Consider the following 24,414-nt stretch of genomic DNA (forward strand, 5'->3'; position numbering starts at 1 on the left):
ACTGTTGAGAGCAAACTTTAATCTTCTGCTATGACTATATATTCTAGGCATATTTGCATATAACGTTTGAAGATGTTTGACCAAGCCTACTCATCTTCAGTGTTATAAATGTATTTCATTTATATGTCACTTTTGCTATGGGCGTGGTTTGTTGCTAGGCATATATCTGCGTACCTTTTTGGAATGTTTATTCACTTGCCTTTCGTTAATTGTTGTTATATTGTCATAACATGTCATCGTTAACCTGTTGCTATGGGCGTGGTCTTGTTACATGTAAGAACATTTGAATATTTTTTTAATGTTTCTTTTTTCAATTGCCTGCCCATCCCTGTTATATTTTCATTAAACCCTATTATTTGACTGTTTCTTAGAGCGTGGTCATGGTTGCTATGGCCACTTATAGAAGATTTTTATGACACACTCGCAATTTGAATCATTGCCAATTTCCTCCCAGTGGTTTGAGAGGTAATGTTCAAAAATCGCTTGCATCATCCATAAGACAGACAGACGGAGATTAGAGAATGTTGCCAACGTTAAAGAGGGTCAATTCAAGTGCCACTCACGTGCACTTGTTACATTATGTTAAGTACCCCATACAAAATTTAATGATTTTATGACATTAATAAAACAATAATATTTCTGTACAATCCTATATGTGGCTAAATATTCATGAGAGAAATCTGATCTAAAACATCACGTTTGTCATCCTAATTTGCATATCTCTCATGGGATCATAATTCAATTAATGTCCCTTGATCTCTACATTCCCAGGAATATCCCTGCGAAACTTCAGTCGAATCAGCACAGAACGTTTGGCATTAAAGATATTTGACCAACAAGTTCACAGGTTTCCTACGTGACCACTTTGGCACATACTACCAGGCTTTCTGGATAGCTGGATGTTTTATTGGCGTCTCTGCAGGACTTCTTTTATGTTACTTCCGGTCCATAAATTGGTTAACAAGCGACGCAATAAGATGAGACAAACACTGCATGTCAACAACGAATCTCAACCGACCAATGATGACTTTATGAAGGGTGTTCAGCAAACATCTAACGTATAACTCTTGCATGCTTGCCGGCTAAAATGTAGTCTGAAAACATCATTACCGCCAGAATTGCACTTGATTAGCCAACAATCTAAGAGAGAAATAACCACAACTTCATTAAACTCGTCAAAATGTGTTACTAAGAAAATACCATCATACCTTTCTGAACTTATCACAACTATAATGATACCGTTCATCAATAAAACACAAGGACAACATTCCATATTCCGATCCTTCAGATACAGAGCATCCATCGTTGCAAATAGTCTATCAATCTAATGACGTCTGCATTCTCCCATGCCCCTCGATGTTCAATATCTAAACAATAATGCACGCCCTCCCAGCCCATAATGGACGAAAGCAAACTTTGAACGACATAATGGGCGAGGCGACAGCCGAGCCCATTATGGAGTGCAAAGTTTGCTTGAATCCATTATGGACTGGGAGGGCGTACATTATTGTTATTATTTTATAGTTTTGCCAATACCAGTGAATTTGTAGACCGAGAAACGCAAAACAAAGTATAATATACACAGCGCTGAACATCGTCTGCCATGTTCGGCCCAGAAGCTGAATACTAATCATAGCGACACACGTACGTACACGTACACACACATATACACTTCAATGAACTGCTGTGAACACAAATTTCTTTCATTTTAATTTCAATCTTTTAAAAAAAAATTCTTATGGTGTTTACCCCATAATTTCCCTGTTCTTAAATACCCACACCTTTATTGCCTTACGGACATAAGCTTGTATTGTTATGCTCGTTCCGGGGCTGCGATGCCCAATAATGGAGTACATTTATCAATAATAATGTACAGCGATGACGTCACAAAATTCACTGGAATTGGTAATGCTATAATATAATATTGCATAATGTTTTGTATCTGTCACATGTAAAGATAAATAAATAACTAAATAACTATATAACTAAATAAATAATGAATGCATGCTTGATGTAAAATATTATTAGTATTTTTAATTATAAAATTAATTTGGTTAATTAATTGATTTAATTCTGATTATTATGCATGTATGTGATATCAAACAGTTATTTACAGGTAGGTATAAACAGAAATGGATGAAAAGGAAATATCTAAATAATATGGTAGTTCTATGGGGTTTTTTCTGTGTTTACTTTTTTGCTGTCTACCAGGTAGATATTGAGGAAATTCAATGTCTGCAAACAAAGTATTTAATTTATGAATCCAAATCTAAAGTCATGCTTACTAATGTTACAAATCGCTCAAGGCCACACTACACGAATAGTCCAATATTTACCCTTTACCCAACCTTTACCCTACCTGTGACCCACCTAACCACCATCTCTGTCCAGGTGTAGTACGAGATGCAGTACCACTTTTGACTACCTACAACCCCCAGGGGAGAGATCACCGGGGGTAAATTAAGTCAAAGGTGGAACTTCGTCTCATACTCACCACATTTACACATTATCTGCTCAAGATTTACACCGGTGGAAAGACATGGTTAGATATGACTTTTCATATAGTGCCAGGCAACACTTTATAAGTTCTATATAGTATACAAACAGAACATCATAAATATAGTAGTTTCGTCATAGCATGCCCTCATGGTGTTTGCTCTTACGTAACAGACAGGGTATTATTTTGATGGAACAGTCAACATTGAAACAATGATGAAATCATGTATTTGAACAGTATAGATACAAGTCTTACACAGTGTCATTCTGTCTTGGCTGGACATACTTCAACATCAGTTGCATGCTTCTTTCTATAAAGTCGGAATCATCGACCGTTTTAAAGCTAAAGGGGACTCGTGTAGATATCTTCTCACTATAATGCAGTTCAGTTCATCTAGAGATTTAAGGTAGGAATCTTGTCAGTTACTGTAGTGTGTTTACATTTGGTTTGATGAGAGGTTGAAGTTCAATATCAAACTCGCTTGAAGTGCATCATCCACAAGACGGATAGTCACACTTGACCATGAACCTTTGGCTCACCCTGTCTTAGAACTTTAATTAATAGAGAATGTTTCCAAGCAACCTCAAGGAGGGATAACTAACATAACAAGGACTAACATTCACTTGTTACATTATTCAAGTACTCCATACATTTTAGAACGATTTAATTATATCAATAAAACAATGAAATATCTATACAAACCTATATAACTCGATAAATATTCATGAGGGAAACCTGAACCAAAACATCACGATTTTAGCCCTAATTTCCATATCACTCATGTGGTCATCATGTAATTAATATCTCATGATATGAACATTTCCAGAAATATCTTTGCGAAATCTCAGCCAAATCAGCCAAGTACTTTTGGAATTATAGATTTTTGACCAAAAAAAGTCACATGTATGTTCCTCATTTGCATATCTCTGATTTAGATAAATCTGACCCATAGCTTTTGAGTTTAAGTTTTTCCCCCAAAATGACATTTCTTGACCCAATCGCAAACCTGTGATGCGATCATTTGGCTATATGAACAACTTCCCAACTAGACTCCACAAGTAATGACCCAATCAAATACCAAATCAATCGGTCAGGCAGTTGTTGAGTTTAAGTCGTTCACACCCACCCACCCCTCCACCTCTCCCCTACCCCCCCCCCCACACACATACTTGCATACACATACATATACATGTACACATCGCGCTATAAGCACTTACTGAAACTTAAAGTTCAGTTGTGCTAAAACGTGGTGTTTGGCAATGGTCTCGTCTCATTTACACACAGACATGTATCATACGATATGCTGAATCATGATGATTGTATAGAGTAATCTCTGACCTTTGGTCTCTGCCACTTACGTAACATGGTTACGATGTTAGATGTAGCGATGATGAGTCTAAAATTGGGCCCACTTTACTCTATTTTTGTTTGTTTGTCTGGACCTGGCAGGAGACGTGACATCACATCACAAATCGTCGGCTAGTTCCCCTCAATATTCATCCTCAGCAGACCACTTAGGGGTGGACCATTTGACATCCTGGGGGAGGGGGGGGGACTTGGAAGATTTAGGGGGGAAAAGATGCCAAATGGAGTTGCTTTAAAAAATGTTTGGCAAGGGAAACGATGCACAAGTTCAAGTGTACTATTCAACCTGCTAGTACCTCTCCAACCATGAGACTTGTCAGATCATGACAAACATTTTCAAACACATGTCAGGGACCAGTCAGTTGCTTAGGCCTGTGGTACATATTTATATTTGTTCTTGTCTCTGTTTCTTTCATATTTTTTTAAACTATTACTTCATGTAAGGGTTCAAACACAACTATACATAAAATTATACATATAATACATGTATTACCTAGCTACCACACTAGTTACAGAACATGCCATGTAAGTGTTTGGGTGCACTTTGGGGCAAAAGCGATCTTAAAGGTTTTGTAATTGTAATCTTTATACTATTAGATAGTTTATAAAAGAACTTAAGAGACTAGAACAATTTTGAATAAATCTAAATTGTTCTAGTCTCTTCAGTATGAATTAGTCACAATGGATGAATATACTTCCTATTTCGGACACTACATGTATCAACACTACAATCAAATTCAAGTTTCTATTGTACACTAGGTATGACCTCCTAAAGTGCTCTAACATACCAGTGACTTTAATTATACATGCAATATCAATGGCCCTATACCAATGTTACAGGCCCATTTTTATAACATGGAAAGCTTACTTTAATAGTTATATTTAATTAAGCTTTCGAAGCTTGGCAATATTACCTCAGAGACTATGAATAATCTAAATATTGCCTTAATAGAAACAAAAAACCCAGATCTGCCAGGGGAAACCTCTTGGACTCCCTCACCCCAGAGGCCACTGATTCGTTAAACCAACAATAAGATTCACCAAAACTGGTGGAAAAAACCTCAAAAGCTTCTAGGGGGGACCCTAGGACCCCCATGAGAGGTAGACATGTCCCAGTCTCAAATCAAAGTTCTTTCCTCCACCTCTTACTGGCAAGATGCTATGAAACTTTATTTCAAAAAAGTTTTAGCCATATGTAGTTTTTTTTTTTTTTACATGTTAGAGCTGTCTTGTAAAGCTTGCAAATTATTATCTGAAAGTGTCTGTTAATAGCCTGAAAATTGGCTTTAAGAGTAACATTCCTCCAGGGCTTCTAGGGGGAGACCCCTAGACCCCCCCCCCCATACACACACTCACACAAGAGGTGGACATATCCCAGTCTCAAAGCTCTTCCCTCTACAGCTTACTGTCAGGATGCTGTGGAACGTTATTCACGGTGGTCAGTTTTGTCGGCCCAATGACAGTCTGTCTGTCTCTCTGGGCACTCTCACTTCTCCGAGATGCAAAGCCAGACTTGACACAAATATTAACACACTGTCTTACACATATTTATGTCTCTCAATTTCACGACCTTGACTTTTATGGTAAAATGACAGCCGTATTTGCGATAACCACGTTTTCCCCCACAATTCCAATAAAATGACATTTTAGAAACTATCCCACATTAGCAAGACTTAAATATATGACCTTGAACAACATTTTAGGGGTCAAGAAACAAAAATTTAAATACCACAAGTGACATGTTGGATCCACATCGTCTCAAATCTACGGTCTCCATTCATATTAAAGTAAACTATTATGACTGTTATACCTTGCCTTTGTCTTTGACAGCTTATTCAAAGTCAAAGAGAAAAGCGCTACATAATTTGTACCTATAGACATCATTCGAGTGTCTACACATATACTTGAAGAGTTAAACCTTCAGCTGGACAATAAAGCTGATCTTGACCTTCACCTGCAAGGCCAAGTATTAATTTTTTGAATAACTTTAATTTAGAAGTTTTATGTCAAGATATTCCATTGAAGTATGTACACCCACTTCGAGGTACATTTGCTACTCAGATATTAGTCTAGCTGCTAGACCTCGGATGTTCTTCCGATACAATACGACACACGACCGAACATCGCTATCGAGGATGGGGTTCGGACAAGCCCTCATTGCGAACTTCGTTCGCTTATCGTATCAGAAGAAAGCCCGAACGTCTAGCAGCAAGACTGCTCAGACATTTACTTTTGACTTTGACCTTGACCTTCATCTTTAAGGTGATATTTCAATTTGCATAATCATTTTGCTATACAACAAACCAGTTGGGGCTTGTCTGTAAGCTTGATAACCTTACATACGACACTACACTTTGCAAATCCTTCAATGGTTTTCTCAATGACTTCTCAAATTAAATAGCTCTAATTCTATTTTGTTCCGAATACACAGTAATTCCAGTGAAGTACAATCTTTAAGACGCAATGACAGCTACGTCACTTCCTGCCAGTACTCATCAGTCGAAGAAAACGAATGAATCTTCTGAAATGTCGTCCAAACCTCCCGATGGTGGCTGGGGGTGGTTTATTGTTCTTGGTACCTTCTTATCAACGGTTATCACATCGGGCACAGTATCTTCATTCGGTATATTTTATGTTGCTTTCCTTGATGCCTTCAACAAATCAAAGTCTGAAACAGGTGAGGAAACCAAACGGATTATGATTTTGAATCACATGGGACTTGGCTTAATTTACATATTCCTCACAACAAATAAACACTCCAACACCAAAGGAATGTATCTCATAGTATATCACTAAAGAAAACACATTATACGTCATGAACAGTGTACCAGTGTTTATTGAAATAAATTCATGTTTAGTACTGAAATAAATAACTAAATAAATAAATGAATAAATAAATAAATGAATAAATAAATAAATAAATAAGTACATGAATAAATAAATAAATAAAAAAATAAATAAATAAATAAATAAATAAATGTACAAATACTGCTGGAATTTTGTCTGTGTCCGCAGGACCTAACAGTAGTACAGTGCTTATAGTGACCAAAGGATGGGAACAAAGCTTGAATAACATTACATATCTCCATTTAAATTTGATGAGTTTGCACATTTGGTTAGGGAAAACTAGCTATATGTAACTAGTTATCGCATACAACTTGTCTAAAAATGTCAATCACGTCCCCCTGTCCCAAAGGAAGGTGTGTATCAAATTCCATTTGAATTGAAATAGCTGTTTTGAGACAACGATGACAGTGGCAGACAGTGAGACAGACAGTCAGACTGCAGACAGACAGACAGACAGACAGACAGACAGATACCCCTTACATAACACATGACCTTTCCTAACAGAAGGTCATGTATGCTGACTGTCGAAAGCAGCAAAGAGTTGCCACATGTGTTGACAAAATTGCATATTCAGACAATGGAAGAACTCCACTTCTTGTATACAACAATGGTACAATGAAAACATAAGTAATTATCTTTGTCAGAGGAGAACACGTCGTAAATATAACTAAATATAGATCTATGTTCAGTCGTCAATACTTTCTCTGTCGGCCATTGACAAGGTAGAGAAAGTTAATTGTAATTGTAAATGCAAGATAATATGGCGTGTTATAATAACTTACTGACTTGCCATACTCGACATTATCCGGTATCTTCCGGTCGCCGAATATGGTCATGCCAAGTAAGTGCTAAATAATGCCTTCTTGAGTCTCTCCGTCCTTATAGCCATCTAAATAGTACAATGTGTGTAATGAGTGAAATATATCTTTTTTGCCACTTAGCCTGGATAGGATCGATCTCGGCCTTTGTCTTTACTATGTCAAGTCCTTTGAGTATAGCACTTGCCAGAAAAGTTGGACATCGTAAAGTTGTCATGACAGGTGGTATAGTTGCTGCTACAGGTCATCTTCTAAGTTCGTTTGCCACCAGTATTTATCATCTCTACATCTCATATGGAGTAATAACAGGTAAGTTTTTACACATGGTTGAACGAATGTATCACGTGACATTCATGTGGCTCATTGATAATACCTGGTATATCTTGAAACATATTGCTTGCCAAAGGACACCAGCACAGCATATATTTGCTCCAAACAGGCCAAAATGTGTGCTTACACCTCATCTTGGAATCTATCTATCAAAGCTAAATGCCGCTCGTCATCCTGATTTTTCACACGGCCCTCGGGTTGTCATTACACAAAGCCTAGGAGTGTCACAATAAAAGAAATAATAAAATGATGAATTATCGTTTAAAATATCATTTGAATAGAGACTGGAATTACACACACACACCGGTTTGCTAAAATATTAGCGAAAGTTTAACCCTTGCTATTGTAATTGTGATTTACCACATTGATTTGTGAATATTTGTTAATTTTACCGATTCCTTTCTGAACCCCGAAAACATACTATCATTGCAGGACTTGGTCTTGGTCTAGGACATATTGCTTCAATGGAAATAGTCGGCAAATATTTCAAACGTAGACTTCCTATTGCAATGGGAATAGCTCTAACTGGCGGAGGACTTGGTCAGATTGTACTTTCTACAACCTCACAAGCTGTTATTGACTTCTACGGATGGAGAGGAACACTATTGATCTTTTCAGCATTTACTCTTCACATGTGCGTTGCAGGTTCTCTTTTCAGACCTCTCCCAGTTAAGCCAAATTCTAGACAGATTCAGAATGAACTAAACTCAAACGTGTTGAGCACGGTGGACAAAGGGACATATGCTCTAATAGAAGATAATAACGTTAGAAATAAAATGATAAACACAGAAACCAAAGGAGACTCACAGCAACAATTTCTGGACTCGGAGAATAATACAGGGGTTGATGATACCGAAGAACATCCTAGAACATCTGGGTATCAGTTGAGATGTTGCAATTGTGCCAAATCTATCGTGACGTCACTGTATGACGTAACCCTGTTTAAGGAACCGGTATTCATAATAATTATCATAATAACTCTTTCATATATATACGGGATAAATACTGTATTGGTACATCATGTAAGTACAGTATACTCTCTATTGCTTCCTTTTGATAGTTTGATGTAGCACAATGCTATGTCATGCAAATGCAATACGATACAATACAAAACGATGAAATACAACACAACACAGCACAATACAATACAATACAATACAATACAATATAAGATGATTAAAAATAATGCTTTGTAATACAAGAATGCAATACAGAACAATACAATGCAATACAATACAATACAATACAATACAATACAATACAATACAATACAATACAATACAATACAATACAATACATGTATTCACTAGGCCAGTAACCTTTCGGAACATGACTTTTACTTTTAACCATAAATATATTTGCTAGGTCTAACTAGAAGTGAAGAAAACACTTATGAAAGAGTGTGTCTGCAGCAAACAACTGTATGCATACCGTTATTCATCCATCATTCAACATATGACAGTTTAAAATGTTACTATTGCATTGGAAGCTCCAAAGATGCAAGCTGGAGTTTCAAGGTGATAATACCTAGCGAATTGCGCCTAGAGTTGACATTCATACTATTATTTGGTGTGATGCGAGCAGAATAACCTGTATTATGTTTTAATTTCTTTGAAGGTAAGGCGAGGCGTAGATTATGGAATGACACCAACACAAGCCTCCTTTCTAACAGCTGTGATGGGAATTGGACAGATTGTTGGTCGTCCTGTTATTGGAATTATAGCAAATCTGCCTAAAATGAAGCCTACTTTTATCTGGAGTACATGTTTGGCAATGTGTGCTGTGTTATGTATTGCCAGTATTTACTTGAGGTCTTTTATCGGTAAGGGATTACACACTTAGTTTGTGCTAGTCAATTTATGGAATGCTTATTCCTCGGAAAGGAGCATGTGTGCCAGGCAAGCATGACCACGTGACGTGGCCATGGATGATTCACGTTGTTCATTCTACACGTTTGGTAGTACAATATCCCGTAAATCTAAAATGCTTGCACATCGTGTGCGAAGTTTTGAAATAGCAGGTTTTGATCATTTGTTCTACCAATATACATACAGGTCAGTTGATAATGATGTCTATATTCGGTGCATGTATGGGTGGCTTTATGGTTATTGTACCTGTCGTCATTGCTGTTTTCCTGGGACGTGACAAAATGGGAGCAGGACTTGCAGTAAATTTCCAAGCTATAGGATGTATGGTATTAATTACTGGACCGATTTCCGGTAAGGAGTATTATCCACTCTTTATATGTAACCTCATTTAATCAATTTTTGTTATTACGCATGCTCGGAGGTGGACATATATGTATCACAGCTATGCTCTATAGTTATAAAACATATAAATCGTCATTAGTAATTATCAACTTGCTGATTTAAATTTTTTTTAGAACATTTAGCTCTCTGCATGTCAAATTCATACCATCCACCAAACTTCGGAAGTAATGTATGCATTGACCGGTGAAAGTATATAATTATTACAAAAGGTTGATACGAAAATGTTGCACATCTTATCGCATATATCATAATTTTATCATATATCCAATGTCACATCACATCACATCACAACACAACACAACACAACACAACACATCACATCACTTCACTTCACTTCACATCACAACACAACACATCACATCACATCACATCACATCACAACACAACACAACACAACACAACACAACACAACACAACACATCACATCACTTCACTTCACTTCACTTCACTTCACAACACAACACAACACATCACAACACATCACATCAGTCACATCACATCACATCACATCACATCCACATGACATGACATCATATGATATCACACGTATGCGACAGTATTCTTTCTATTTCCCCTGGCAAAGCGTGGCACCACATATATAGTGTGTTAGAATATAAGTATATAATTCTCCATACATAGAAATTATATTTTCATTTTAATTCACAGGTTCCCTACGTGATCACTTTGGCACATACTACCAGGCTTTCTGGATAGCTGGATGCTCTATTGGCGTCTCTACAGGACTTGTTTTATCTTTACTCCCAGTCCATAAATTGGTTAACAAGCGACGCAATAAGATGAGACAAACACTGCATATCAACAACGAATCTCAACCGACCAATGATGACTCTGGACAGGATGTTCAGCAAGAGTCTAATGTATAACTCTTGCATGCTTGCGGGCTGAAATGTAATCTGAAAACATAATTACCGCCAGAATTGCACTTGATTGGCCAACCATCCAAGAGGGACACAACCACAACTTCATTAAACTCGTCAAAATATGTTACTAAGAAAATACCATCATAAATTTCGGAACTTATAACAACTACAAAGATACCGTTCATCAATACAACACAAGGACTAAATTCCATATTCCGACAGTTCACTCCCGATCCTTCAGATACAGGGCAAATAGTTCATCAATCTAATGACTTCTTCATTCTCCCATATTGTTGTTCCATATTATTGCATAATTTTTATGTACTTGTCACATGTGTTTGTATATTGTATTTGTCACATTTTGCAATTCCATAATAAATAAATAAATAAATAAATAAATAAATAAATAAATAAATAAATAAATAAATAAATAAATAAATAAATGCTTGAACTAAAATATTACTAGTTTGTTTAATTTTATAACAAATGCGTAATATTATGACAATAAACTTTCAACTTTGAACTTTGACATTTACATGTAGAGTTACGTATAAACAGAAAATGAATGAACAGAAAAGTGGATTTTACATAACATGCTAGTACTATGTTGGGTTTTTTTCTGCGTTTGCTTTTTTCCTTGTAGGTTTTGAGGAACTTTAATGACGGAAAATAAAGTATTGAATCGATGGAGCCTACTCGAAAGTCGTGTGTACCAATGTTATAAATCGCCCAAGGCCAGGCAACATTTTATAAGTTTTATATAATATACAACCAGAACATCATATAGTATACGTAGTTTCATCATAGCATGCCTTCAGTGATGTTTGCTCGTCCTCAGACAAGGTATTAATTTGATGGTACAGTCGACATTGAAAGATTAAAACAAGGATGAAATCATGTATTTGAACAGTAGATACAAGTTAGACAACGTCATTCTGCCAGGAAGGAAGGTGTACACACGAGACACATTTCGTGGCTGGACACGTTTCATTCGTCGACTTCGAAATCAATTGAATGCTTCTTTCTGTGCCATTAGGCATTAAAGGACGCATATACACCTTGTTGTTGTCATGATATACCCATACACGTGATTGGACTTCAAGTAAAACATCCACGGAACCAAGGATACATCAATCGTAAGCCAAGTCCACTTCAAATCGGCAACATCGACCGTTTAAAAAGCTGAAGGGTGACTCGTAGATCTCTTGTCTTAATAATTTGGTGCAAGCCATCCAGATGGTAAATAATGTCTTCTCAGTTTAACAGTAATGTGTGTTTATTATATTTGGATTAAACACGCCATGTATACTTAACGTGGACACTGTACTTTCCTTATCTCATCTTATATAATGACAGAAGATGCCTTGTCGTGAACACAGGTCAGTACTCGGCAAACTTTGAGCCAACACGTTTGGGTCATTACTTAAGGATAAAGATGGTGATTGCAGCTTATTTTGTAAGGAGAAGTTCCATGGTCAAATCAACAGCATTTATTTGTTATCATTTTTGTATCGCCATACACTTTTCAATTGGGCCATTAGACAGTTCGTCTTAACTGGATCATTAGACAGACTCGGGTCCTCTCTCCAACAATAATTACATAACATTGCGCTATAAGCACTTACTGAAACTTAAAGTTCAGTTGTGCTAAAACGTGGTGTTTGGCCATGGTCTCGTCTCATTTACACACATACATATATCATGCGATATGCTGAATCATGATGACTGTATAGAGTAATCTCTGACCTTTGGTCTCTGCCACTTACGTAACATGGTTACGATGTTAGATGTAGCGATGATGAGTCTAAAATTGGGCCCACTTTACTCTATTTTAGAGTTTGTTTTTCTGGACCTGGAAGGAGACTAATCGTGGGCTAGTTCCCCTCAATATTCATCCTCAGCAGACCACTTAGGGGTGGACCATTTGACATCCTGGCGGAGGGGGGGGGACTTGGAAGATTTAGGGGGGAAAAGATGCCAAATGGAGTTGCTTTAAAAAATGTTTGGCAAGGGAAACGATGCACAAGTTCAAGTGTACTATTCAACCTGCTAGTACCTCTCCAACCAGGAGACTTGTCAGATAATGACATATTTTCAAACACATGTCAGGGACCAGTCAGTTGCTTTGGCCCGTGGTACATATTTATATTTGTCTTGTCTCTGTTTCTTTCATAATTTTTTTTAACTATTACTTCATGTAACTTGTAAGGGTAACTATACATAAAATTATACTTACGGGGTAGGACCAACTCGGCCCATTGCCAACTCGTCCCATCGCCAACTCGGCCCATTCACATGCCAACTCGGCCCATTTACATGCCAACTCGGCCCACGCGCGTCATGACGAAAATGTTTGTGTCATTTAAAGCCAAGGTCTTGAGTCGATGACGTGATAATATCAAATACTAGTAACATTCATATAATCAGAGAAAAAATCCTTTGCTCCACGCACCAACATCGGTATATATACTACTACTACTTGTAAAGACACTATGGATTGACATACTAGTACATATACAATGTAGATCGCATGAATTTACTGAAGGACTAAATATCTATAGTCAAGTTGGCAGAGAGTGGGCCGAGTTGGCAGAGAGTGGGCCGAGTTGTTACAAAATGTAACAGGAAAACGACTTTTTGTAAAATAGAGAGGAACTGAAATACAACATGTTTGTTTTGAATTGGAAACCGATTTTACGTCACATTGAATTACGATATAAGATCAGGACTTTGGTTAAATTGTTCTAGTCTCTTCAGTATGAATTTGTCACAAGGGATGAATATACTTCCTATTTCGGACACATGTATCGACACTGCAATGAAATTCAAGTTTCTATTGTACACTAGGTATGACCTCCTAAAGTGCTCTAACATACCAGTGACTTTAATTATACATGCAATATCAATGGCCCTATACCAATGTTACAGGCCCATTTTTATAACATGGAAAGCTTACTTTAATAGTTATATTTACTTAAGCTTTTCGAAGCTTGGCAATATTACCTTAGAGACTATGAATAATCTAAATATTGCCTAAATAGAAAAAAAAACATCTGCCAGGGGAAACCCCCTGGACTCCCTCACCCTAGAGGCCACTGATTCGTTAAACCAACAATAAGATTCACCAAAGCTGGTAAAAAAACCCTCAAAAGCTTCTAGGGGAGACCCTAGGACCCCCATAAGAGGTAGACATGTCCCAGTCTCAAATCAAAGTTCATTCCTCCACCTCTTACTGGCAAGATGCTATGAAACTTTATTTCAAAAATGTTTTAGCCATATGTAGTTTTTTTTTTTTACATGTTAGAGCTGTCTTGTAAAGCTTGCAAATTATTATCTGAAAGTGTCTGTGAATAGCCTGAAAATTGGCTTTAAGAGTAACATTCCTACAGGGCTTCTAGGGGGAGACCCCTAGACCCCCCCCCCATACACACACTCACACAAGAGGTGGACATATCCCAGTCTCAAAGCTCTTCCCTCTACAGCTTACTGTCAGGATGCTGTGGAACGTTATTCACGGTGGTCAGTTTTGTCGGCCCAATGACAGTCTGTCTGTCTCTCTGGGCACTCTCACTTCTCCGAGATGCAAAGCAAGACTTGACACAAATATTAACACACTGTCTTACACATATTTATGTCTCTCAATTTCACGACCTTGACTGTTATGGTAAAATGACAGCCGTATTTGCGATAACCACGTTTTCCCCCACAATTCCAAAAAATGACATTTTAGAAACTATCCCACATTAGCAAGACTTAAATATATGACCTTGAACAACATTTTAGGGGTCAGGAAACCAAAATTTAAATACCAGGGGTGACATGTTGGATACACACAGACTCAAATCTAAGGTCTCCATTCATATTAAGGTATACTATCATGATTGTTATACCTTGCCTTTGTCCTTGACAGCCATATTCAACGTCAAACAGAAAAGTGCTGAATAATTCTGAAAGATTTCTACCTATAGACATCATTTGAATGTCTATACATATACTTGTAGAGTTAAACCTTCAGCTGGACAATAAAACTGATCTTGACCTTCACCTGCAAGGCCAAGTATTACTTTTTTAATAACTTTAATTTAGAAGTTTTATGTCAAGATATTCCATTGAAGTATGTACACCCACTTCGAGGTACATTTGCTACTCAGATATTAGTCTAGCTGCTAGACCTCGGATGTTCTTCCGATACAACACGACACACGACCGAACATTGGTATCGAGGATGGAGTTCGGACAAGCCCTCATTGCGGACTTCGTTCGGTTATCGTATCAAAAGAAAGCCCGAACGTCTAGCAGCAAGACTACTCAGACATTTACTTTTGACTTTGACCTTCATCTTTAAGGTGATATTTCAATTTGCATAATCATTTTGCTATACAACAAACCAGTTGGGGCTTGTCTGTAAGCTTGATAACCTTACATACGACACTACACTTTGCAAATCCTTCAATGGTTTTCTCAATGACTTCTCAAATTAAATAGCTCTAATTCTATTTTGTTCCGAATACACAGTAATTCCAGTGAAGTACAATCTTTAAGACGACGCAATGACAGCTACGTCACTTCCTCCCAGTGGTCATCAGTCGAAGAAAACGAATGAATCTTCTGAAATGTCGTCCAAACCTCCCGATGGTGGCTGGGGGTGGTTTATTGTTCTTGGTACCTTCTTATCAACGGTTATCACATCGGGCACAGTATCTTCATTCGGTATATTTTATGTTGCTTTCCTTAATGCCTTCAACAAATCAAAGTCTGAAACAGGTGAGGAAACCAAACGGATTATGATTTTGAATCACATGGGACTGGGCTTAATTTACATATTCCTCACAACAAATAAACACTCCAACACCAAAGGAATGTATCTCATAGTATATCCCTAAAGAAAACACATTATACGTCATGAACAATGTACCAGTGTTTATTGAAATAAATTCATGTCTAGTACTGAAATAAATAAATAAATAACTAAATAAATAATTAAATAAATAACTAAATAAATAAATAAATAAATAAATAAATGTACAAATACTGCTGGAATTTTGAATTGAAATAGCTGTTTTGAGACAACGATGACAGTGGCAGACAGTGAGACAGACAGTCAGACTGCAGACAGACAGACAGACAGACAGACAGACAGACAGACAGATAGACAGATACCCTTACATAACATATAACCTTTCCTAACAGAAGGTCATGTATGCTGACTGTCGAAAGCAGCTAAGAGTTGCCACATGTGTCGGCAAGATTGTACATTCAGGCAGTGGAAGAACTCTACTTCTTGTATACAACAGTGGTACAATGAAAACATAAGTAATTATCTTTGTCAGAGGAGAACACGTCGTAAATATAACTAAATGTAGATCTATGTTCAGTCGTCAATACTTTCTCTCTCGGCCATTGACAAGGTAGAGAAGGTTAATTGTATTAAATGCAAGAGAATATGGCGTGTTATAATAACTTACTGACTTGCCATACTCGACATTATCCGGTACCTTCTGGTCGCCGAATATGGTCATGCCAAGTAAGTGCTAAATAATGCCTTCTTGAGGAGAGTATCTCTCCGTCCTTATAGCCATCTAAAGAGCACAATGTGTGTAATGAGTGAAATATATCTTTTTTTGCCACTTAGCCTGGATAGGATCGATCTCTGCCTTTGTCTTTACTATGTCAAGTCCTTTGAGTATAGCACTTGCCAGAAAAGTTGGACATCGTAAAGTTGTCATGACAGGTGGTATAGTTGCTGCTACAGGTCATCTTCTAAGTTCGTTTGCCACCAGTATTTATCATCTCTACATCACATATGGAATAATAACGGGTAAGTGTTTACACATGGGTTGAACGAATGTATCACGTGACATTCATGTGGCTCATTGATAATACCTGGTATATCTTGAAAAATATTGCTTGCCAAAGGACACCAGTGCAGCATATATTTGCTCCAAACAGGCCAAAATGTGTGCTTACACCTCATCTTGGAATCTATCTATCAAAGCTAAATGCCGCTCGTCATCCTGATTTTTCACACGGCCCTCGGGTTGTCATTACACAAAGACTAGGAGTGTCACAATAAAAGAAATAATAAAATGGTGAATTATCTTTTAAAATATCATTTGAATAGAGACTGGAATTACACACACACCGGTTTGCTAAAATATTAGCGAAAGTTTAACCCTTGCTATTGTAATTGTGATTTACCACATTGAATTGTGAATATTTGTTAATTTTACCGACTCCTTTCTGAACCCCGAAAACATACTATCATTGCAGGACTTGGTCTTGGTCTAGGACATATTGCTTCAATGGAAATAGTCGGCAAATATTTCAAACGGAGACTTCCTATAGCAATGGGAATAGCTCTAACAGGTGGAGGACTTGGTCAGTTTGTACTTTCTACAACCTCACAAGCTGTTATTGACTTCTACGGTTGGAGAGGAACACTATTGATCTTTTCAGCATTTACTCTTCACATGTGTGTTGCAGGTTCTCTTTTCAGACCACTCCCAGTTAAGCCAAATTCTAGACAGATACAGAATGAACTAAACTCAAATGTGTTGAGCACGGTGGCCAAAGGAACGTATGCTCTAATAGAAGGTAATAACGTTAGGAATAAAATGATAAACACAGAAACCAAAGAAGACTCACAGCAACAATATCTGGACTCGGAGAATAATACAGGGGTTGATGATACCGAAGAACATCCTAGAACATCTGAGTATCAGTTGAGATGTTGCAATTGTGCCAAATCTATCGTGACGTCACTGTATGACGTAACTCTGTTTACGGAACCGGTATTCATAATAATTATCATAATAACTCTTTCATATATATACGGGGTAAATACTGTAGTGGTACATCATGTAAGTACAGTATACTTTCTATTGCTTCCTTTTGATAATTTGATGTAGCACAATGCTATGTAATGGATGTGCAATACGATACAATACAAAACGATGAAATACAACACAACACAGCACAATACAATACAATACAATACAATACAATACAATATAAGATGATTAAAAATAATGCTTTGTAATACAAGACAATGCAATACAGAACAATACAATGCAATACAGAACAATACAATACGATACAATACAATATAATATAATATAATACAATACAATACAATACAATACGATACGATACGATACGATACGATACGATACGATACGATACGATACGATACGATACGATACGATACAATACAATACAATACAATACAATACAATACAATACAATACAATACAATACAATACAATACATGTATTCACTAGGCCAGTAACCTTTCGGAACATGACTTTTACTTTTAACCATAAATATATTTGCTAGGTCTAACTAGAAGTGAAGAAAACACTTATGAAAGAGTGTGTCTGCAGCAAACAACTGTATGCATACCGTTATTCATCCATCATTCAACATATGACAGTTTAAAATGTTAATATTGCATTGGAAGCTCCAAAGATGCAAGCTGGAGTTTCAAGGTGATAATACCTAGCGAATTGTGCCTAGAGTTGACATTCATACTATTATGTGGTGTGATGCGAGCAGAATAACTTGTATTATGTTTTACAACCCATAACACCAAAGTAAAGCATTTTCTGTATGTACCACAATCGTTTATACATGTAGCAGCCATATCAAGTCTAAAAGTACATTGTATACTGTTTCATTTGCTAATTGACCACATTAGAAAGGTCACATGCTGGGCTTGTAAAGAAATAGTATACTTTTACACTTGATATGAATGCTATAAATGAGTGTAGCACATAGAGAAAGTGCTTTACTTCAGTGTTACCCGTTGTAATTTCATTGAAGGTAAGGCGAGGCGTAGATTATGGAATGACACCAACACAAGCCTCCTTTCTGACAGCTGTGATGGGAATTGGACAAATTGTTGGTCGTCCTGTTATTGGATTTATAACAAATCTACCTAAAATGAAGCCTACTTTTATCTGGAGTACATGCTTTGCAATGTGTGCTGTGTTATGTATTACCAGTATTTACTTGAGGTCTTTTATCGGTAAGGGATTTACGAGTATGCTATAATACACACTTAGTTTGTACTGTATTGCAAGAGAAATCGCTTGGTTTTTCACGCACACACACGCAATTTGTTGATAAGACCAAGGCTGGCTAGTCAATCCACAGATAATATGACACTCACTCACTCACTCACTCACTCACTCACTTCACTCAGATGGTTAACAAATAACTCCAAAATTAGCAACAAGAACACAATACAACATTGCAACTTTGTCCTTATACCAGATTAGATATCCCACAGTGCGGCTATCCTGAAGACTCAACCTCAAACTCCAGTCTGGTGAAATGTACATTAATTAAATAATCAGGGAATGAAAGATTATTGTGATCAATAGAGAACCTTGCTTCTAGTAGGTGATTTTAACACCGCTTTAGAGAGGCTAAGAGGTACAGTTGGTCGAATATATTGTTGTAAGGGTGAAATGCATAGGTAATTCCATTTCTCCTGTATGCTTGCACATCTAAAATCTCGTGTGCGAAGTTTTGAAATAGCACGTTTTAATAATTTGTTCTACCAATATACATACAGGTCAATTGATAATGATGTCTATATTCGGTGCATGTATGGGTAGCTTTATGGTTATTGTACCTGTCGTCATTGCTGTTTTCCTGGGACGTGACAAAATGGGAGCAGGACTTTCAGTAATTTTCCAAGCTATAGGATGTATGGTATTAATTACTGGACCGCTTTCCGGTAAGGAGTATTATCCACTCTTTATATGTAACCTCATGTAATCAATTTTTGTTATTACGCATGCTCGGAGGTGGCCATATATGTATCACAGCTATGCTCTATAGTTATAAAACATATTAATCGTCATTAGTAATTATCAACTTGCTGATTTAAAAAAAAATTACAACATTTAGCTCTCTGCATGTCAGATTCATACCATCCACCAAACTTCGGAAGTAATGTATGCATTGACCGGTGAAAGTATACAATTATTACAAAAGGTTGATACGAAAATGTTGCACACCTTATCGCATATATCATAATTTTATCATATATCCAATGTCACATCACATCACATCACATCACATCACATCACAACACAACACAACACAACACAACACAACACAACACATCACTTCGCTTCACATCACATCACATCACAACACATCACATCACATCACATCACATCACAACACAACACAACACAACACATCACTTCGCTTCACATCACAACACATCACATCACATCACAACACAACACAACACAACACAACACAACACAACACATCACACCACTTCACTTCACTTCACAACACAACACATCACATCACATCACAACACAACACAACACAACACATCACATCAGTCACATCACATCACATCACATGACATCCACATGACATGACATCATATGATATCACAAGTATGCGACAGTATTCTTTCTATTTCCCCTGGCAAAGCGTGGCACCACATATATAGTGTGTTAGAATATAAGTATTATAATTCTCCATACATAGAAATTATATTTTCATTTTAATTCACAGGTTCCCTACGTGATCACTTTGGCACATACTACCAGGCTTTCTGGATAGCCGGATGCTCTATTGGCGTCTCTGCAGGACTTGTTTTATCTTTACTCCCAGTCCATAAATTCGTTAACAAGCGACGCAATAAGATGGGACAAACACTGCATGTCAACAACGGATCTCAACCGACCAATGATGACTCTGGACAGGATGTTCAGCAAGAGTCTAATGTATAACTTTTGCATGCTTGCTGGCTGAAATGTAATCTGAAAACATCATTACCGCCAGAATTGCCAACCATCCAAGAGGGACACAACCACAACTTCATTAAACTCGTCAAAATGTGTTACTAAGAAAATACCATCATGAATTTCGGAACTTATAACAACTACAAAGATACCGTTCATCAATACAACACAAGGACTAAATTCCATATTCCGACAGTTCACTCCCGATCCTTCAGATACAGGGCAAATAGTTCATCAATCTAATGACTTCTTCATTCTCCCATATCGTTGTTCCATATTGTTGCATAATTGTTTTGTACTTGTCACATGTGTTTGTATATTGTATTTGTCACATTTTGCAATTGCATAATAAATAAATAAATAAATAAATAAATAAATATAAATAAATAAATAAATAAATAAATAAATAAATAAATGCTTGAACTAAAATATTACTAGTTTGTTTAATTTTATAACAAATGCGTAATATTATGACAATAAACTTTGAACTTTGACATTTACATGTAGAGTTACGTATAAACAGAAAATGAATGAACAGAAAAGTGGATTTTACATAACATGCTAGTACCATGTTGGTTTTTTTTTCTGCGTTTGCGTTTTTCCTTCTCTGCCTTGTAGGTTTTGAGGAACTTTAATGACGGAAAACAAAGTATTGAATCGATGGAGCCTACTCGAAAGTCGTGTGTACTAATGTTATAAATCGCCCAAGGCCAGGCAACACTTTATAAGTTCTACATAATATACAACCAGAACATCATATAGTATACGTAGTTTCATCATAGCATGCCTTCAGTGATGTTTGCTCGTCCTCAGACAAGGTATTATTTTGATAGTACAGTCGACATTGAAAGATTAAAACAAGGATGAAATCATGTATTTGAACAGTAGATACAAGTTAGACAACGTCATTCTGCTAGGAAGGAAGGTGTACAGACGAGACACATTTCGTGGCTGGACACGCTTCATTCGTCGAAATCAGTTGCATTCTTCTTTCTGTGTCATTAGACATTACAGGACGCATATACACCTTGTTGCTGTCATGATATACCCATACACGTGATTGGACCTCAAGTAAAACATCCACGGAACCAAGGATACATCAACCGTAAGGGACCGGTCAGTTTCTCCAGCCTCGGGGGGGGGGGTGGATTCTTAAATCGGGCCGACAAAAAGTCACTGACCCCCCCCTATCTGTAAAACCAAAAACAGGCTGACCCCCCCCCCCCCCCCCATATCACTTAATTCTAAAACATGATGAACCCCCCCCCCCCCACATATATATAATATTCGCATGACAGGTATTTTTTTATCGTGACTCAGTGTGGACTGCTTGACTGTCTTGCATCTACTTTATAAGATCCCGGGTTAGCACTATCATATTTATAATTATTGACTACACAGGGTAAATATATTCGAAAAGGAGTTTAATAGTATCTTGGCAGTGAAAGGTAGGAAAGCTTGAGAAGGGAATAAATATGTACATCTCTTATGGGGGTCCTAGGGGGTGTCCCCTAGAAGCCCAGGAGGTTTTTAACTCTGAAAAGTCAATTTTGAGACTATTAAGTCATTTTCAGAAAATAATTTCCAAGCTTTACAAGACAGCACCAACATGTAAAATGCAACCACATAAGGTTGAAATATTTTTGAAATATAGTTTGATAGGATCTTGACAGTAAGAGGTAGGGGGAAGATCTTGAGACAAGGATGTGTACATCTCATGTGGGGGGGGGGGGGGTCCTAGGGGGTCTGCCCCTAGAAGCCCTGGAGGTTTTTAACTCTGAAAAGTCAACTTTGAGACTATTCAGACCCTTTCAGACAATAATTTCTAAGCTTTACAAGACAACACCAACATGTTAAAAGCAACTACATAGGGTTGAAATACTTTTGAAATATACTTTGATAGCATCTTGACAGTAAGAGGGGAAGAGCTTGAGACTGGGATATGTCCACCTCATGTGGGGGGGTCTGAGGGGGTCTCCCTCTAGAAACCCTGGAGGATTTTTACTCTTAAAGCCAATATTTAGGCTATCCAGACCCCTTCAAGCAATAACTTAATCCATGCTTTACAAGACAGCAAGTATCAGAAACTATTCTTTATAACTTACACTAAGGGTTGAAATATGTTCTTAAAAAGTTTAAATGGCATCATTATATACATGTACTAAAGGTCAGTACATCTATAATGGTAGTATCATTGGTAGGGGAGATTTGGAGTTTAAGGCAATTTTAGACTATCTTGGCAAACGTTTCAGATCTTGAAAAGACAATATCATATCAAATTAGAATAGGGTGAAAATATTTAAGAAAAGTTTAATACCATTATGACAGTAAAAAGGTTGTTGGTGCATCTGATTGTTGGTTGAATGTATGAGTGACCTCTGGGGGTGAGGGAGTCCTTGAGGTTTTCCCCTGGCAGTTCTGGAGTTTTTTGCTTGAGATACTAAGGCAGTGCTTAGGTTATTCATAACCTTTGAGGTAATATTTCCAAGCTTCGAAAAGCTAACGTAAAACATTTTTAAATGAGTTTCTCATATCACACGTAACATTAGTATATAGGGGCATTAATATTACATGTATAATAAAGTCACCGGTATGTTAGAGAACTTTAGGTGGTCATACCTAGTGTATAATAGTAACTGGAATCTGATGAGATGTGGTGATTTGTAGTGTCAATAGCATGACGAGTAGAACAATTTAGATTAACTTCATTTATAAACTATCTATGAAAATTACCATTACGAAACCTTCAAGTTCACTTTTGCCCCAAACTGCAATATAAGCGAAGCATTGATTGTGAAACAGCCAAGCATTTATATGACATGTTCTGTAACTAGTGTGGTAGGTAGGTAATACCGGTACATGTATATGAATATGTATAGTTAGGTTTGAACTAATAAGTAATGTTAAAGAATTCATGTAAGAAACAGGGACAAGAACAAATATTGACATGTACCACATTTCAGACAAGGCTATATGCCATTGTAGAAAAGATTGTTTTCTTCCATCACAATCTAAAACACAATGACCCCCCCCCCTATCCACAATTTTCAAAACAGCATGACCCCCCTACTGCCAATTTCAAAAACAGGGTGACCCCCCTACCAATCCACCGCCCCCCCCCCCCCAGGCCGAAGAAACTGACCGGTCCCTAAGCCAAGTCCACTTCAAATCGGCAACATCGACCGTTTAAAAAGCTGAAGGGTGACTCGTAGATCTCTTTTCTTAATAATTTGGTGCAAGCCATCCATAAGGTAAATAATATCTTCTCAGTTTAACAGTAATGTATGGGAAGCCGTTCAGGCCAAAAGTATTTTTTTATTTTTGCTATAGTATTTTATACTTTTCGTACTTACAAACTAATTTTAACAGTTTATGTACTTTTATTCCATGTTCACATTATTTTAATTGAAATAAGTTTGCATTTATTTGAGAATATTGTTTTATTTTTCGTCAAACCAGAATTATTTTAAGGATTATATATAATTGAAAGTCAAAATATATATTTTTTGTTAAAGTTTTTTATTTTATTTTTTAATTTAAAAAAAAAAAAATTTTCAACTTTTTTTTTTTCTTCCCAACTTTTTTTTTTGGCCGAGTCTGATGACCAGCGCCTGTCACGAGTACGTCGTG

The 24,414-nt window shown here is 37.0% G+C and overlaps 2 protein-coding genes across 2 annotated transcripts; both read left to right on the forward strand.

Moving 5' to 3' along the window:
• Window positions 1-6,325: 6,325 nt before the first annotated feature.
• Window positions 6,326-11,011, forward strand: LOC144444288 (monocarboxylate transporter 13-like). Its single transcript, XM_078133702.1, has 6 exons — window positions 6,326-6,539; window positions 7,651-7,836; window positions 8,290-8,810; window positions 9,475-9,679; window positions 9,912-10,076; window positions 10,794-11,011. Exons 1-6 carry the CDS (start codon window positions 6,326-6,328, stop codon window positions 11,009-11,011), a joined length of 1,509 nt encoding a protein of 502 aa, XP_077989828.1.
• A 4,547-nt stretch (window positions 11,012-15,558) lies between these two features.
• LOC144444289 (monocarboxylate transporter 12-like) lies at window positions 15,559-20,772 on the forward strand. Its single transcript, XM_078133703.1, has 5 exons — window positions 15,559-15,772; window positions 16,641-16,826; window positions 17,279-17,799; window positions 18,830-19,034; window positions 20,555-20,772. Exons 1-5 carry the CDS (start codon window positions 15,559-15,561, stop codon window positions 20,770-20,772), a joined length of 1,344 nt encoding a protein of 447 aa, XP_077989829.1.
• Window positions 20,773-24,414: the final 3,642 nt, after the last annotated feature.

Source organism: Glandiceps talaboti, chromosome 13, assembly GCF_964340395.1.
Source record: "Glandiceps talaboti chromosome 13, keGlaTala1.1, whole genome shotgun sequence".
Classification (NCBI taxonomy): domain Eukaryota; kingdom Metazoa; phylum Hemichordata; class Enteropneusta; family Spengelidae; genus Glandiceps; species Glandiceps talaboti.